The sequence below is a fragment of the Carcharhinus amblyrhynchos genome, chromosome 7 (genome assembly GCF_965287045.1).
Source record: "Carcharhinus amblyrhynchos chromosome 7, sCarAmb.v2.hapA, whole genome shotgun sequence".
Taxonomy (NCBI): domain Eukaryota; kingdom Metazoa; phylum Chordata; class Chondrichthyes; order Carcharhiniformes; family Carcharhinidae; genus Carcharhinus; species Carcharhinus amblyrhynchos.
This window is the reverse complement of record NC_137330.1, coordinates 65,686,172-65,704,638: the sequence shown is the minus strand read 5'-3', so window position 1 is coordinate 65,704,638 and position 18,467 is coordinate 65,686,172. Positions and strand designations below refer to the sequence as shown.

Below are 18,467 nucleotides of genomic sequence, written 5' to 3'. Positions count from 1 at the left end.
TTTGTATTGCATCAACAAAGTGATAAAGCTATTTAAAATAAACAACATTGAAGTAATCACAGTTGTACACCAAAACCAGGACATAGACAAATTACAACTCCACCGGGCCTGAGATTACAACACTATAAGGCCTTGATTTTCACTCCTGACAAAATGGGACCTTTCTCTGCTCCGCCAATTTGCGAAAAATAAAACTGGAAGGATTTTCATTCAGGGTTGGTGGGGTGGACTGGATTAATAATCGGGCTCACCATCCCCAGAGCCATTGTGGAGTCTGCCAGGTGAAGAGAACGTTGGGCGGAATGCCTGCCTCCATGCACCAGCACTTGATTATTTTAAAGAATTACTTTAAAAATTGATTTTTAAACAAATGTCCTCCAGCATTCACCATAACCCCGCCACGACCATCCACACGCTGCACACTCTCCCTGTCCCATCCATGCCAACATCTGCCACCTCCAGCCTCCCCCCCACCCACAGACTGATGGCTCTTCGTATCTCCATGCCACCCTATGCCCCTCAATTCACCACCAGGTGGTTCCTCATGACCCTTAAGCAAAACTATGGCTCTTCATATCATCTGCGCCACCCAATGACAATCTACCCACACTCATGCCTAACTATGGACAAGAGGTCTCTCTTGTCCCATACCAACTTAGTACCAACTCATGCTGACCCATTTATCTTACCTGCCACCCTTTGCCGTCACCCATTTCACACCAACTCACCTAATATCCACCATAGGCACATCTCATCTGTCCATTGCTGAGGTCACTACTAATCTAATTTGGAGCTGTCAAATAAACTACTGACATAACAGGCCCCCTACTGTGATTGTATTAGGTGGTAAAATCCGTCATGCAATACAAATGCTACATTGATGGCTCTTTGGCATATGTCAAGATACTGAGTGAAATAGCACAATTTTTTACATATTTCTTTTTATTTAAAGCCAAGCAGAGGTAAATCCATTGATAGCTTGATAGATCATTGATAGCTTGACCATTCCAATGAGTTTTTGCACTTCTGTGCACAAGCATTCTAACTATCACAAAGGGCACCTGACATTTTTTATTATTAAATTACAAGTTCTGGGTGTTGTTGTCTAGGCCAGAATTTGTTGCCTAGACAACAACCTAGTTGCCTTTAAAAAAGTGTTTAGCTGTTTTCTTGAACTGCTGCAGTCCCTGAGGTGTAGGTACACTGACAATGCTGTTATGGAGGGAATTCCAGAATTTTGACCTAGCAACAGTGAAGGAATGGCAATAGATTTCCAAGTCAGAATTATAAGTGACTTGGAGGGTACCTCCAGGTGACGATGTTTCCAGGTATCTGCTGTTCTTGTCCTTCTAGATGGTAGGGGTCATGGGTTTGGAAGGTGCTGTCTAAAGAAACTTGGTGAGCTCCTTCAGTGCATCTTGTAAATGGTACACACAGCTGTCACTAATCAAGCGAGTTGGTATGCCGTGAATAGTGTCGAGCTTCTTGAGTGTTATTGGAGCTGCACTCATCTAGGAAATTGGAGAGTATTCCATTCCAATCTTGACTTGTTTTTTGAAGAAGGTGGTCAAGCTTTGGGAGGATAGGAGGTTAATTTTTCACCACAAGATTCCAAGTCTTTGGCCTAGTCTGATAGCCAAGGTATTTATATGGCTAGTCCAGTTTAGTTTCTGGTCAATGGTTATCCCAGAATGATGATAGTGGTGGATATTGGGGGATTCAGCGATGGTAATGCAATTGAATGTGAAGGGGTGATGGTTAGATTCTTTCTTGCTGGAGATGGTCATTGCCTGGCACTAGTGTGGCATGGGTGTTACTTGCCACTTGTCAGCTCAAGCCTGGAGTACCAGTCTTGCCGCATTTGGACACAAAGTGCTTCAGTGTCTGAGGAGTTACGAATAATACCGAGCGCTGTGCAGTCATCTGTGAACCTTCTCACTTCTGACCTTCAGATGGAAGGAAGATCAATGATGAAGCATCTGAAAATGGTTGGGCCAAGGACAAGGAACTCCTACAATGATGTTCTGGAGTTCAGATAACTGACTTCCATCCCTGAGCTGGTTATTGCTGAATAAGCACTGCTTGTTAGCACTGTTGACGACCTTTTCCATTCTTTTCCCATGATTGAGAACAGGCTGATGGGTCAGTATTGGTTGGATTTGTCCTGTTTCTTATTTATAGGATATACCTGGGCAATTTTCCACATTAACAGTGTTTTAACAGCAGGAACAGCTTGGCTGGGGCGCAGTACGTACTGAGTGCAAGTCTTCAGATCAATTTCTGGAATATTGTCAGGGCCCATAACCTTTGCAATATACAGTGCCTTCAGTTGTTTCTTGATATTGCATGGAATTAATTGAATTGGTTGGAGACTAACACCTGTGATGCTGGGGACCTCTGGAGGAGGCTAAAATAAATCATCCACTCAGCACTTCTGATTGAAAAGTCTTCAGCCTTTTCTTTTGCACAGGTGTGCTCCATTCTTACGTTACTGAGAGTGGGGATATTTGCACCTTACCTCACCCAAACGACACCTGACCCCTGCAAAAGAGCACCTGTCCCTGTCCAAAGGTTTCCTGAGACCATATCCAAAGGGGCGCATTACCTTTATAAAGGTACCCTAGCTATCCAAACAAATAAACAATGTTGGGACCTGCTCCTATAAGACTTGAACTGCTTACATCAGATTTTGGGCACCTATCTCAACAAAATCATACATATTGATTTACACACTAATACAATGGGCGAAATCTTACTAAAAAATGGCAGAGTGTTGCTTCTGGCAAGAACACAGCCATGTTTCTCTCTTACAACACTCTGCCAGAAAAAATCAAGGTGGTGTGTTTCACACTATCATACAGGGCAGCAGGGCCTCAACTTGCTGGCAACACCCAGCTGCACAGAGATTGGGGTGCCACTTTTAAAGAGCGCTCTATTATAACCTGTATAAACCTCCCCCAGCCCACCATGGAGTTCTCAGGGACTCCCCTCCCCACCACTGACTGGAGTCAGTCTCTATCTGGATCATCAGCCCCTTTTACATGCCCCCATCCCACAGCCATTGGCCCCAACCCCCCAATGACCACATTATCTGAGCCAGCACCCATCTCCACCCCCTCTCTCTCCCCACCTGCCATCACCGGCATCCCCAGCTCCTCCATCTGCTCCTGGCCACCACCACATCCAAATGAATACCCAACACATCCCATGAGGCTCCTCCCACTGTGGCCTGCCCCTTGGCACAGATTAGCGTGGGCTTGGTGCCAACCTGGTAGTGTCACCCTGTGCCTGGGCACTGTCCGGCCAAGACCCTCTCCTCTGGGGGCTATACTTACTTTATGCCCCCAGAAAGACCCTCATGACAGTGTCACATCTGGGTGAACCTGTTGTAAACCACACTGACATATATCAATATACGGCAGGGATGTCAATATCTGGTGGGTTCAAGTTCACCCACAATGATTTAATGAGTCTGCATCACAATTCAGGCATTAGGTGATTGATAAATGACAATTCAGTTCTGAGAAATGGAGGACGGTATTGACATTTCAAAGATAAGAGGATTTTACCTCCTCTATTAGTAAAACAAGATAGTATAAATCCTGCAAGATATATGTTAACAATTTATCATTGATTTTCCTGCAAACAGCACACACACATTTAGATCTTGCACAATTATGTGTTTGGTGCTGGACAATTTTAAAGTGTGGGGATTAGTTGAAATCTTTTAACCTAATGAAAGCATACCTTGATATAATAGTTCATGTGAAAATATAAAGCAAAATACTGATAGTCTGTCAACTAATATTGACTACAAGCCCACAGATTTCCATAAATGAAGGTAGAAAAATTCAGGCAAATTAATGAATTGGGTAAAAAACATTCAATCAAAATCATAGACAATTCAACAATATGATATTGATTAGACAGAAGTGGTAGGTATTAGTGTAAGAGAATGGATTTCTTACAATGTGTATGATTTCTGATTGGGCTATATATTAGGTTATGTTATGTAGCCCAACAATGAAATATGTACTGTTGGACCTAGTAATGGTGACTAGACCAGAACAAGTAAGAGGTAAAAGTAGAGGAACTTCCAAAGCAATAATGAAAATGTGTTTTATGATGATAGAGAAGGACACAAGAATGATGTATATACCAACTAAATAGATCAGAGAAAAGCAGATTTAATTTAAGAAAATAGAATGCAAGAAAATAAAATAGGCAAACAATATAAAACAATAATGGAAACATTTTAAAATAATATTTAATAGAAATGGCCATCTTTGGTCTGAATTTGTTTTTTTAAAAAAAGAAAGAATAAAACAAACAACATCTCTCACCCTTCCAACGAGTTCCTCTGCCCCATTCATGCCACCCACCCACCCCATGACTTCTCACTATGCTTCCAAATCCCTACGGTCCATTATAGCCCTGATGCCAATCTAGTGCCAACACATGCCCCCACCAATGACCTTTTGCCCTTATCCCCTCCATGCCAATTCATCCAACGACTTTGATAGCTCCTTGACTGTTCTTTGACAGCTGGACATTTCAATTAGCTTAATCATAAAAAAAGTCATGTTCACATTCAGCAATCCCAAAGAGTGCCTTACTTCCATGTTCTGGAACCAGATCCAAAGAGGTAAGGTACCTGTCTAAACGCTGTCTACCTGGCTATTCAAACAAATCCACCAAGTTTAGACCTCCTCTTAATTTTTTTAATCTGCATACTTCAGGTTTCAAACTCCTGGCCTACCAAAATCCTACCAGTAGAGGCAGCTGATGATTCAAATTGCCAGCTGCCTCCATAAACAATGTAAGTAGTCTTACAACATCAGGTTAAAGTCCAACAGGTTTATTTGGTAGCACAACTGCCTCTTCCTCAGACTCACCTGATGAAGGGGCAGCACTCCAAAAGCTTATACCAAATAAACCTGTTGGACTTTAATCTGGTGTTGTGAGACTACTTACTGTACCTACCCCAGTCCAACACCAGCAACGCCACATCATGGCTCCATAAACCATGCATGCAGGAACCTTAGCCTGACTGCACTCCCATGAGAATGGAACATGCCATATTTGGGGCTTAAATTTACAGCCATTTCTCTTCATGGCAAAAATATGGACCAAAGTAGAAATAAAAAGTACATGTTCGGGTTGGCAGTCTGTAACTTAGCAGGGTCCTGCAGGGATAAGTACTTGGGTTTCAGCAATTCACAACCTATATGAATGAATTACATGAGGGACTTCAGTGTAAAATATCCAAGTTTTCAGAAGATACAAAGTTAGGTAAGAAAACAACAGTGAAAAGGACACAAAGTAGCTGCATGGGGATATAGGCCTGAATTTTTAGGATGGCAAGGACTTGCCTCCACCATCCAAAGAGTCAGTCGAGAACATTCCTGCCAACTCCATCAGTCCCACCACCATTAAGAGGGAGGTGGTGTTACAGTAGGGGAGATCCATGGAGGTGCCATTCATGTCCCAGTGCTGGGTCATGAAGAAGAAAGGCTGTGCTAACTGCCCTAACTGCTTCAGACCTCTTCATGTTTAGAATTTTAATCAAAATTCTGAGGGTCCCTCTCACTCACCTGCCTGCCTTCCTCAGGAGTACTTACCTCACCTGGTGGTGTTTCCAGCCTGACATCACTGAGGGCCCTTTGCTTATTCCTGCAGTGTCAAGAACCACCCAAAGTCCTGAATTGGAATGTGAAACTGAGGTAATAGCTTATAAGGCCACCTTCTGGATGTTTGCAATGTAGAGCACCCTGCAGACCCACAATTTAGGATAAGGGGTTGGACGCTCCAGACTGAGGTGACAAGAAATGTCTTCATTCAAAGGGTGAGATGCATCTTTGCAATTCTGTATCCTAGAGAATTGCAATACTCAGTTGTTGAGTATATTAAAGATAGGGATTGGTAGATGTTTAGGCACTAAGCAAATTAAGGAAAATGGAGATAGCGCAGAAAGATGGAGTTAACACAGAAGATCAACCATGATCTTATTGAATGGTAGAGAATGCTGGAAGTCTAAATGACCTACTCCAAATCCTATTTCTTATGTTGTGTTTCTTTAGTGCCATTAACATAATAAAATGTCACTGTTGGTATGGTGTTAATTACAGAACATAAGTGCTAAGGAAGTCTTCTGTATGTCAACTGCAAGTACTTGTACACAGTAAAGAGGACAGGTAAGGAGCTATCTCTATGTCTTAACGCATTTCCTGTTTTCACAAAATAAGTTTGTAAAGACTAGAGAATAGTTGCTAGCTTAGGGCCAAACCTTCCATAATAGTTCAATAAGCCCCAAAACCGTAGTTTATTTATAGTTTGAGGCGCAAGTGCCTCAATTATGGCTTTTACTTTTGAAGGTGATTTGTGTAGTCCCTTTGTACCATTGTGTGGCCCAGGCATTCAATAGATTTGAAGAATTCACATTTATCCTTACATAATCTTCTAGTCTCTTGAGTGTAGCATCTAAATTTTGAAGATGCTGTTTTTCATTATTTCCAGTAACTAAGATATCATGTAAGTAGCACTGGACTCCTCCTTGTCTGTTTAAAACTAAAGCTATGGCACATTTCGAACAATGTAGGTGTGGACTTAATGCCAAATGGAAACCCGAAACCTTTATAACTGAATAGCCCCTTTTTTATCTTGATTGTCAAATATTGTTGTGCATCTAAGCTTGACTACATCAACTTTATTGAAATGCTGGCCAGAGGCCAACCCAGCAAGTAACTGCTCTGCACACAGTACTGGATTTATAATGACTTTTAAATCATTATATATACATAACGAACCATCTTTCTTCATCATGGGTACTATTAGTGTGGCCCAATCACTTACATTCAAAGGTTCTAGGCGCTTGTGTTGACCAGTCTCTCTAATTCTGTCTCAACCTTAGACCTGATGCCATACAGCATTGACCTAGTCTTTAAGCATCTTGCTTGGCTTTCGTCCTTAATCTTTAGCTTTTTATCATACTTCCCAATTCTCCATTAAAGACAATGACATGTTTCTTTAAAATGGCCTGCTTTGGACTCCAAAATGAGACTTACCTCTGCCTAGTTTGGCTTGATTCTCTCCAGCCAAGTTCTCCCAGATAGGCTGGATAGTTACCTTGAAAAACATGTGGGGAAAAGTCTGTGGTCTGTCCATTCAGCTGCATATTTATATTGAAATGGCCTCTCAACGGAACCACTTGCAGTATAGGTTTTTTGTATTACATTTGAGGGTTTTGATATGTCAAAGTTTCTCTTGGTAAACGGTTTCTGGTACCAATGAAACTGCTGCTCTGATGTCCACCTCCAACTGTCTGCCTAGTAAAGGAGTGACCCTGAATCGGTTTGTTGAACCCCAATGGCCAGTACATTCAAAGACAGTTCATCATCTGACTGTGACTCTGGTTCTTCTTTGTGCCCTTTTTTATCATGTGAATAATTTTCCCTCTATTCAGTTTTCTATTTGATACTATGATTCTTGCTTTTTATCATTTTTGCTTGGAACTTGTTGTTTCTTTCTCCATTACGCACTTTTATTTTGCCATCTTTTACCACAAGTCCTACATTTTGTATTTTTGCAGCAGCAGTCAGTTGCTGTGTGCCCAGTTTTTGCTCATCTGTAGCAATTTCAAACCTGTATTGATGTTCGGATTTCAGCCAATACTTTATGGATTTTATTGCTCAAGCTTAGTTGTTGCGCTTCGTCAGCTGATAATTCCATTGAGTTCATGGTGCCCGGGAAAGTTAGGAGAACTATATCCGCCACTATTTTGTTCTCTTGGACAGAGTATTCAAATCTTCCAGTGTATAAGCGCTACCACTCAGGTTTCTTATCATCCACTTCCACAGCACCAAAGAGTCCCACTATTTTTATTATAGGAAGGGCGTGCATACACACAATGTGCCAAAGAGGTTTTAGCACTACCTTTGCCACTTTTTCTTTCGAAGTTTCTCTTGGTAAACAGTTTCTGGTACTAATAAAGCTGCTGCTCTGATGTCCACCTCCAATTGTCTGCCTAGTAACCCTAAGCTCAGACATTTTTCTTTAGAGTTTTGCAACACCCCCAGCTCTAAATTATTGTTGCAGCATTTTTGTTTTAACTCTCGATGCTCCCTGTACTATGCTAGATCTTTCTGGGCAAAGCATATGGCAAGCTTCTTTTTGATGTTGTTTTCTGTAAAATCTTTGTTTAAATTCCCATTCCTTTGATGGCTGCTCGTTATTTGGCACTCCTCCATCACCAGCTTTGGTGTAGCAATATTTTGTATCTTCTCCATCCTTTTCGGATGTCTGCAGCATGGGTCAACAATCTTTCTATTTCCTTGTATTTCTCCGAGGAATCTGCCAGTATGGTTCCGACCTCCTCATCGCCAGTTTTTTTTTGTGGCATTTTTAAAGGATAGGATAGAGGATTGGTTGTCTAATAGGAAGCAGCGAGTTGGTATCAATGGGTGCTATTCTGATTGGCGGTTGGTGACTAGTGGAGTGCCGCAGGGATCGGTGCTGGGGCCTCAACTGTTTACCATTTATATAGATGATCTAGAGGAGGGGGCTGAGTGTATGGTGACAAAATTTGCTGATGACACGAAGATGAGTGGAAAAGCAAATTGCATGGAGGGTGTGGAAAGTCTGCAGAGGGATCTGGATAGGCTGAGCGAGTGGGCGAGGACCTGGCAGATGGAGTATAATGTTAGCAAGTGTGAGGTTATCCACTTTGGCAGAAATAATAGTAGGAGGGATTACTATTTAAAGGGCAAAAACCTGCAGCATGCTACGGTGCAGAGGGACCTGGGGGTCCTTGTGCATGACTCGCAAAAACCCAGTCTGCAGATGCAGCAGGTGATCAAGAAGGCAAATGGAATGCTGGCCTTTATAGCGAGGGGGATAGAATATAAAAGCAGGAAGGTCTTGCTGCAACTGTACAGGGCACTGGTGAGGCCGCAGCTGGAGTACTGTGTGCAGTTTTGGTCGCCACAATTGCGCAAGGATATGTTGGCCTTGGAGGGAGTGCAGAGGAGGTTCACTAGGCTGATACCAGAGATGAGGGGGTTGGACTATGAAGAGAGACTAAATAGACTGGGTCTGTACTCGTTGCAGTTTGGAAGGATGAGGGGGGATCTTATAGAGACGTATAATGAAAGGGATGGATAGGGTAGAGGTAGAGAGATTCTTCCCGTTTAGAAAGGATAGCAGGACTAGAGGGCACAGCCTCAAGATAAGAGGGGGGGACAGTTTAGATCAGAGTTGAGGAGGAACTTCTTCACTCAAAGGGTGGTGAACCTCTGGAATTCTCTGCCCGTTGAAGTGGTGGAGGCTACCTTGCTAAATATATTTAAGTCTCGGGTAGATAGGTTTTTGATAGACAGGGGAACTAAGGGTTATGGGGAGAAAGCGGCAAAGTGGAACTGATCCACTTCAGATCAGCCATGATCCTACTGAATGGCGGGGCAGGCTCGAAGGGCTAGATGGCCTACTCCTGCTCCTATTTCTTATGTTCTTATGTAGGCTTGCAGATCACAAAGGTACAAGCAAACAAGAGTTTTGTTGGAAAGGTGTTTACTCGACTGGCTGTTAGGAAAGCCTGCTCATTTACCCACACAAGTGGACTATGATGTCAGTAACATGTCACATGATTGGACTATTAAAGAGACCTTGTTCCAACTAGGGTCAAACATAAATACACAACTGTACTCAGCTGCATGTTAACCCAGTATATACCAGACCCTTCCACTACAGTAACTTGATGTCTCACATGAGTATTATAAAGCAGAATTTGACACCAAGCCACATTAGGAATTGTTAAGGCAGAAGTTAGAGGTAGCTTTTGAGGAATATCTTCTCAAAAAAACAGAAATGGAGAGGCAGAGAAGTTTAGAAATTGAATTCCAAAATGTAGAGCCTTGGCACCTGGTGGTGAGGCTGATATAATTGATCTTTGTGCAGGAACTAGATTGAATATGATGTCAAGGTTGCAAACAGTCTGAGGGGGATGGCATCAGTGACAACTGAATGTTTGTGATGGTAGCTGTGACCTTCCCAATGTTTAACTGAAAGAAGCAGTGGTTCATTCAAGATTGGATATCAGAATAATCTGCCATGATTGTGTCAGTGGAAGGATTTATAAATAATGGAAATAAAGAGCTGAATATTAGCAGTGTGCAGGTGGAAGCTGACCTCTTGTCTGGAGAGGATATTGGCAGGGGCAGCATATAGATAGCCAAAAGGAGGATAATCCAGGATAAATTCTTGGGACTCCATTGCATCACTGAATGTGATTTGACTATCATCGGATATTGAAGAGCTACCCCAAATTATGCATTTCGCTGAACAATAGAGAAGAGGCATTGAAAGAGGATGCTGTTAACCATCTCAAGAAATGCAGATATAATGGGAGAACTATTTACAATACCAACCAGCTAGTGTGGGGGTGGAGTGGGGATAGCAATTCAATAGGAATTAATTCAAGTGAACAGGAAGTGGGATCACAGATGATATGAGCTCACAGGTGAGAGTGAGATAGGAGAAAATCTAGAGAAAGGCATAACTTCAGAGCAGAATGAGAGGAAATCTAGTTTGGCGGGCAGGAGGAATGGGGGCAAGTAGCCAAGACAACTAAACTGATGATTTCAATCTCTTGTGACAAAGAAGTCCATATTTATGTTCATTCATAGGATGTGGATATGACTGGCTAGGCAGGCATTTATTGCCCAGCCTTAATTATCCCCCGAGCTCCCATACTTGTAGATGAAGATACAGAGGGCAGGAGCAAGGGGTTTTAGACATCAGTCAGCTGTGTGCAGTCATGTATGCATGCTCTAACAAATAATAATGATGCAAATGAATGTAGCATCGCATGTTCCAGTGGCATTGCTGTACGATGAAACATAGAGCTGCCAACTATATCTCACAAAGGAGAAATTGCTTTAATATGGTAACGCTCCCGTAATATCAAAATGCATTATCAGAACTTGACAATGTTATCAACAGGCAAAGGGACATCATGTGAATTGTTAAAAAGAACATAAGTTGCGAAGCGTTAACCATCAGAATGTCAAGACAGAGTCGACAACTTGAAAAGAATGATGGAAAAAAATTAATTCTAGTGCTGAATGGGGATTGTCAGTGTTCATTGTTACCAAAGAATTGTCCAACATGACTGAAATACAAAATTGTAGAAATCTTCAAAATATTACCAAAGGGCCAAAATACCAAACCTGGAGTCCGTATTGCCTGGGTAAGTTGAAATTACCATGTTTTTATGTTGCAATCCCCCAGCGCAGTGCAGTATAAATAGTTTGAAAGGCACCTTGCATAAAAATAACTAGATGCCAAAAGCATTTTTTTTATAAACAGGGGTATGCAATACAGAAATAGAAGAGTACTGGAAGTATTTTATAAGGCAATGGTTGGGCCACAGGTATAGTATTGTGTGCAGATTTAGGAATCCCATTATAAACAATACTTTAAAACCATAGCAAGCACATGATATAAATTAAGGAGGATAATACTAGTGATGACAAAATAAGGATGAAATCGGAAAAGATATTTTCTTCTGGTTGGATGGCCAGTGGCATAGGGCATCACTGAAATACAAGATCACCACATGAGAGTAAAGAGGGACTCTAGAAGGAACTTTACACAAAGTTGTTGCATTATCTAATGCCTTATCAAAGGATTTAGTTGAAGAAAAGAACATTGTACCTCATTAAGAAAAAATTGAACAGATATTTAGTCTATTAAGGGACCAATTGGACAGTTTTACATGGCCCATCTGCTTTTATGGTTGGTGGCAGGCTGATTGGCTAGGCAGACTTAGCATTTTAGCTTCAACCTTGATCCAGGATGGGATGAACTATCCGGGCTGAAATAAAATTTTCAAACTGTATTTGAATGTGCTGCCTGGACATTTTGCAATTTATTTTTGTTTTTACAGATCTGCAGCTCCTTGAGAGCTCCACAACAGCTGTCCTTTTAGGGAGCCCATTAGAAATGCTAGCCCACACCTTCCCTGTTCTTAGTACTCACTCTCTTTCCTACCTCCCCCATCTCCGGCAGCACTGAGCCTTGCCCAGTGTGCATTACAGGCTGGTTGCTGCTTAACTGGCCAACGAGGTTGTAATCACATTCTGAGGCTGACAGCAACTTTAAGCATGTTTTGCCACCACTTCCAGACCCTCCGTGTACACAGATCATACAGACAAAAAATTCAGGCCCATGTGTTAGCCTGAAGGTTCTATCCGTCCATTGCAGGAAGCCAGCCTTCTCTTAAGAGAATGTTAAGAACTAATGTTAAGAGCTAAGAACTTCACTGGCAAGGAGAAATCATCTGCAGTCACTGATGGAGGGCAGTTTGTTGCAGATCATCATCACCAGTAGCCAAATTTTCAACAAAGCCATGCTAGAATACCTCACCACAGAATTCTGTTTTTATGCCTCTAATTAACATTCAGTGAATTATGCAAAAATGTATACAGCTGTTGTAGTCAGAAAATCACCATAAATATATAAATGCCACAGTGCAGTCTAAGCAGAACCAGATGTATGTTGACAGGGGTTCACCTACATAACATTATGTAGCAGCCTGGATACATTTGGAAGAGCAGATGGGCAAACATTTTGCACATTTCAATAAAAAGTAATGATATGGCCATATTGTGAAGCAGACTTGAGTTTAACATTCACACCACCTGTGGCCATGGTGACTCTTCCATACTCACCCCCTGTCCCCATCCTTCATCCCCAAATCAATCAAACCATCCTGTGGAGCATCCCAAGTAATCATACGAGTATAATAATTTTTTTTACATTTACCTTGATGAAGTTTTGCACTGAGCTAAGTAAATATTTTATAATATCTGTTACTAAGAATAAATTGCCACGGTGCTGTGGAAATATTTACAGTAAAACCTATTAATTTCTACTAAAATATATAGTTTTATTTATTGGCAATATTATTTGAATATTGAAATAAACTGCCCTTGTTCTTCTTGGGTATGCCTTCAGCACAATGCCTCTTCCTCTTCCAAGTTTCAAACTTTGTGCTTTTATTGGGCAGATCTTTCTACACTGTTTTCTTCCTGTAACTGTTTCTGGAATATTTTGACTAACTTGCCATAGTTTTTATCCTTCTGAAAACATCAAATTGTTGACGTGCAAAATATCTTTCTTGGTTCAAGTTGCAAAAGCTTAAATATGTCCTCCATGTTCATTGTAAAGGCTTCCACTCAGATTAATACATTTCCCTTATACCATTCAAAATGAGCTTGTAGTGCAAAGTAACTGACAATAATATTTGCCACTGCTGTGTATCAAAACAAAATGGTCATTCTTGTAACTATGCCAATACTTTGATTTGATTTATTATTGTCACATGGTGAAAAATATTGTTTTTTGCGCGCTACACAGACAAAGTATACCTTTCACAAAGAAGGAAAAGAGAGGGTGCAGCGTGTAGAATTACAATCATAGTTAGGGTGTAGAGAAAGATCAACTTAATGCGAGGTAGGTCCATTCAAAAGTCTGATGGCAGCAGGGAAGGAGCTGTTCTTGAATCACTTGCTACATGATCTCAGACTTCTTTATCTTTCCCCTGATGGAAGAAAGTGGAAAGGTGGAAGAGAGTATGTCCAGGGTGTGGTGGGGGGGGTGGTCTTTGATTATGCTGGCTGCTTTTCTGAGGCAGCAGAACATGCGGACAGAGTCATTGGATGGGAAGCTGGTTTAAGTGATGGACTGGGCTTCATTCTCAACTCTTTGTAGCTTTTTGCAGTCTTGATCAGAGCTGGCACTATACCAAGCTGTCACTGACACATTCATTGACACATTCTGCACAATAATAATTGGATATGGTAATGGAGTGAGCAGATATTGCTTATGTGGAGGATAAACAACAACACAGACTGGTTTGATTGATCACCTGTATCCGTGCTGTACTTCCTATGTGAACTCACTATTTGGAAGAACATTGTATTATTTCACAACTTCACAACAAAGGCAATAAATACCATCATTTCAAGGTAATTTGTGATCTTGATAATAAGGTCATGCGGCGTGACATGCAGTAGTGGGGATTAATCAACCACGTATAGCCACACTGCCAGAAAGCAAGTTGAAATCTGTTATTTCAACCATATTGTGCATCCAAATAAGAAAAGCTGTTGCAATCAGAAATTACTTTCATGTTTTGACTTGACCTAAGCTTATGAACATACAATATTATTCAGTGCAACAGTTTTTCTCTGTCCAACTTAAAGAATCAAAAGGGTATTTTAACAATTCTAGTCTATCTGTCCCTCTCCATTCTGTCTGTTAGCATTTCTGCAATGGCTGAATTATTGCATAGCTATCAAATATAACATACAAAGCATCAAATGATGACCTGTATATTCCTGTGACCACCTATATGACAGGTTACTTTGCCCTTGCATTGCAAGAATTACAAGAAATAATTAGATAATCCTCAAATCCCAAATTAAATACTAATGCTTTTACTAGATTTTTTAGGAATATCCATTAACAATACTGCACCCATTGGTTACAAATGCATCACGAGAAGATCACCCAGTAAACAGTCAACCACCTGTCAATTCTTCAGCAATTGACAAATTTGCCTTGCTAAAGCATGAAATTCTTCTTTACAACAATTATTAATACCTTTCTTTCCCAAGTGGTCAGTATGCTTTGTTGCCAGATTTATGCTGTAAGTCCATCTTGGGCTACAATTGTCCAATGAAGTCATTAGAGGGCAGAATTTTACAAGAAAAATTCTAAGTGTCTAGCTAGTGTGAAAATGGGGGAGATGCAGATCCATTTTTGGGTGAGTTTTACATTCAACCTTGTGCACATAGTGCATGAAAAAATGGGCTAGATTGTTTCTAGCTGCTACAGGCAGTGGACAGGACTTAATTCACCAGCCAGCAGCAGAATGAGCTACTGCTGGTATAACTGGAGGCCATTGGTCCCTCTGTGTCTGCACATGCACAATTCCAACATCAGAGGCCTGACAGGGAGAGAGAACGGTCAGGCCTCTGCTGTTGCAGCCAGCCTCCATTCAGTGCACCAACCCGCAATTACAGAGGCTAGCGGCCGACTGTGAGCCCCACAGCACCTGAAAATGTAACCCCGGCCACCCAGACTGATTGCGCCAACCCCTTCACTCCCTTTCCCACATACTGAGCAAAACTTCAGAATGCACTGTGGTGTTCTCCTGTCATATCGATTGCAACTGTAGAGTGCGCAGCGGTCCTCCCTACCTCCCTGGACACGCCCCCCCCCCCCCCCTCCCGCCCCCAGGCTCCACTTCCCCATAACCCCCTCTTCAGGTCACACACTATAGGCCCCACCCTGATGGGCTACCCAGGGAGGACTCAATGGCCTCCAGTTCTACCAGCAAGGCTAGCACAACTGTTCCCCGTTCATGGGGAGCAGGTGTTTTCCTCATTGGAGAGAATCTCTCCTGGCAAGGCCATAAAGGCAAGTGAGCCCAGACGATTGAGCACCGGGCTAGCTAATGCCATGTAAATCAGCATTGTAATATATTTAAATAATTTATTCAGCCTCTCGCCAAAATGGGCATGAGGCTGACATCATTGGAAATCCAGTTCTGGTAAGATCGTGAGAGTCTAGAAATTGGGCTCGATCCTGATTTCTCCGCTCTCACGCAATTTTACCAGCTCGCTCTGCCCATCGATGGGTGAGGCGAATGGGTAAAATTCCACGCAGAGAGGCCCCTTGATCTTGTTTTAAACTTTCTTCAGTAATTCTTCATTCTTTTTGGATGCAACAAACACCTTTAGATCTTTATCAACATATTCCTGACCTGGCCCCTCTCATTTCAGAATTGGGAGACAAATATGTAATCAAAGTCCCTCAAGTTACTGACTTATAAGTTGTTCCCTGATAAATTAAAGACTAATTTATCTGACAAAGCAAATAAAAAACATGTGTCTGTGGATTTAGTTTCTGCGTGCATTTGGAAAAAGACAGACTCTGATATCACCAATCAATGTCTGTTTGTGCCACTTTCTCTCAGTTTCCAAAACATTTAAGCTGGCTAAACAGTTATTTTAGCTCTGTTATTTATACCACAACTTTGAAGTATGTATGTTTATTGGTTTTCAATTTGATTTTATGACCCTGAGCCTGCTGCTAAACATTCCATCGCCTGAAAGTGTTATTTTCTATCACAGAGCAATGACCCTGTTTATCCTGGAAAAAATAAACAACTTGCAGCTTTTAACAGGTTCCTTTAGTTCAAAAAGCCCTTTGGCTTTCTCAATTCATGCTGGTATGATTCTGTCAGATTCTGTACAGAATTCTATATTTCATTTAAACCTTTGAAGAAGGTTCAGCTCCAAAGTTGAATGGATTTTACAAATCGCATCGACAAATTTAACTTAAAGTATGATTGCAGTTTCTTACAGTCTGTGCATCTTATTACTGGTTGGTGTGGCAGGTTACAGAACTGAAATTGCAAATACATGAATCCTGGACCTGATGGTTTTAGTTCTGAGTCACAGTAAATATTGCAGTGCAGATTCCTGAACACGGTAATTAAAAAAAAATGACAAAACATGATCCCTCTTGCATCCAACATCTCAGTGATTTGATTTGGTTTCTAACTCTTAACAGCTTGGATTAGTCAGTCCCTAAAAAAACAGCAGTGATTTCACTTATTCCTCAGCTTGCACGTAGGTTTTTGCTGATTTTGTATCAAATGTTTCTGTGTTCTATGGATCACATCAAAGTGCTAAAAGTGCTATTGTTGTTTAATCTCTTTAAAGTTTATCAAATACTTGAATCATTCTGCGATAGTTGGTTAGTTTACCTTTTTATAATTTATCACTTCAGGTCAAAATAAGTTGGCAAATGGATGCCTTAAAATCCTCCTGACTTCAAACTTTTTCACACCTTTTCCAAAGAATCTGGTGGTGATGACTTTATTATACAACGTGGAGCATGGCTGACCATTCTTGGAATGATGGCCTAGTTCAGAGACTTGGGATAATGGAAGACCCAACTAAAATGCAGACACATGAAAGACTTCAAAGTTTTAAAACTGCACACAGCAACCAGCAATCATCCTCCTGTGTGTTTGAACATGCTGAATTGGAGTTGGATGCCTGGAAGATCAAACTAAAGTATTGGTGCCCTCTGCAGACTAATATGAAAATATCACTGCATAGTCCTCTTGTGTAATTCCAGATTGTGTGATTCCAGATTGCCAATTATAACTGCAACTGTTCATCAACAAATTAGATTAATGGTTTATATTTTGAGGTCATTGTTGAAGATACATTTTTCTGGATTAGCTGCAAATGGTGAATTGAATCAGTGCCATAATTTTACTAAGGATTAGATGATGCTACCAAATGTGAGCTACTTTTCACAAGAGCGGCACATTTGCCTTAATACATGCAGGTCTAAATATCTATGAATAAGTTAAAAATGTAGATTTTTTTTAATGTTGAAATTGTTACGCCAATACTGATTGGTAAATACTGATGGAGCCAGTGCTGTATGATAACACTGCTACCATTTAGCTTTGTAGGAAATGCTTTGAATACCCCAGCTCCTCAGCAAGTAGCCCAATTCACCTTTTTCTATCCCTGCGCAGAAGTAAATGTGAAGCTGTGAAAGAAATAAGACGTGGTAGTGTATATGAACAGTTGAAAGCCCTCATAGGTCATATGAAAAATAGATGAAAGGCAAGAGCCAAACGAAAGATGATAGTTGAGATTAGTGAAGAGATTGGTTTCTTAGTCCCACTGCTTCTGCTATGATCCACTAAAACTAGATGCATTTTTTCTACCTTATTGTAAATAGCATATGTTTAAACACAGGGATATATGCACATTTACATACAGTGATGCCAACTAAAGGCTAGAAGTTGTATTTACTGTTATTTTTTAACACACAAGTCTGTTACAATACTGTAGTGATCAACTTTGTTACTACCTGTATAAAAGGAACATGATTTTCTTATCTGTATTAGTGCTTTGTTGGTCCCGTGATATTTGGAGAAACCAAATCTGCAGTAAAATATGTCCCAAACATACGTCTTAGCTGTATTTGTGGTTCATGGTTGTGCATTGTTTAGTAATTTGGCAGTGCTATTAAGAGCTGAACTGTAGTAAAATGTGTTTGTAAAAATGTTCTCTCCATGCCTGTTTAAATCCCCTTTATTTCACAAATGATTTTTTTTATTCCAAATGTTAAATCTTGGTCTTGTATTTCTTTTTTTTCTCTATATTTAAAGTACTACAAGAGTACAGTGATTGTTTCATTCTTTAATATATTGCCAAAGCTCTTAAACTGTACTTTTTTCCTTTTATGGTGTGTAAAAGAAGACTCTTAATTCTCATTGATTATACTGGAACTAGTCCAAAGTCTTTGCCCAGAAGGGAATTTACCATCTGTGTAATTACAATGTGATTCATTGAGACTGGGTTATAGCAGAT

At 40.8% G+C, this 18,467-nt stretch overlaps 1 protein-coding gene across 1 annotated transcript in view; it reads left to right on the top strand.

Annotated features, from left to right (window-relative positions):
- Positions 1 to 18,177, top strand: part of nkain2 (sodium/potassium transporting ATPase interacting 2) — a 428,338-nt gene extending 410,161 nt beyond the window's left edge. Inside the window, exon 7 of the mRNA XM_080193313.1 lies at positions 16,858 to 18,177. Coding sequence (XP_080049439.1) covers positions 16,858 to 16,867 — 10 coding nt within the window. The 3' untranslated portion in view covers positions 16,868 to 18,177. The remainder of the gene's footprint in view (positions 1 to 16,857) is intronic.
- Positions 18,178 to 18,467: the final 290 nt, after the last annotated feature.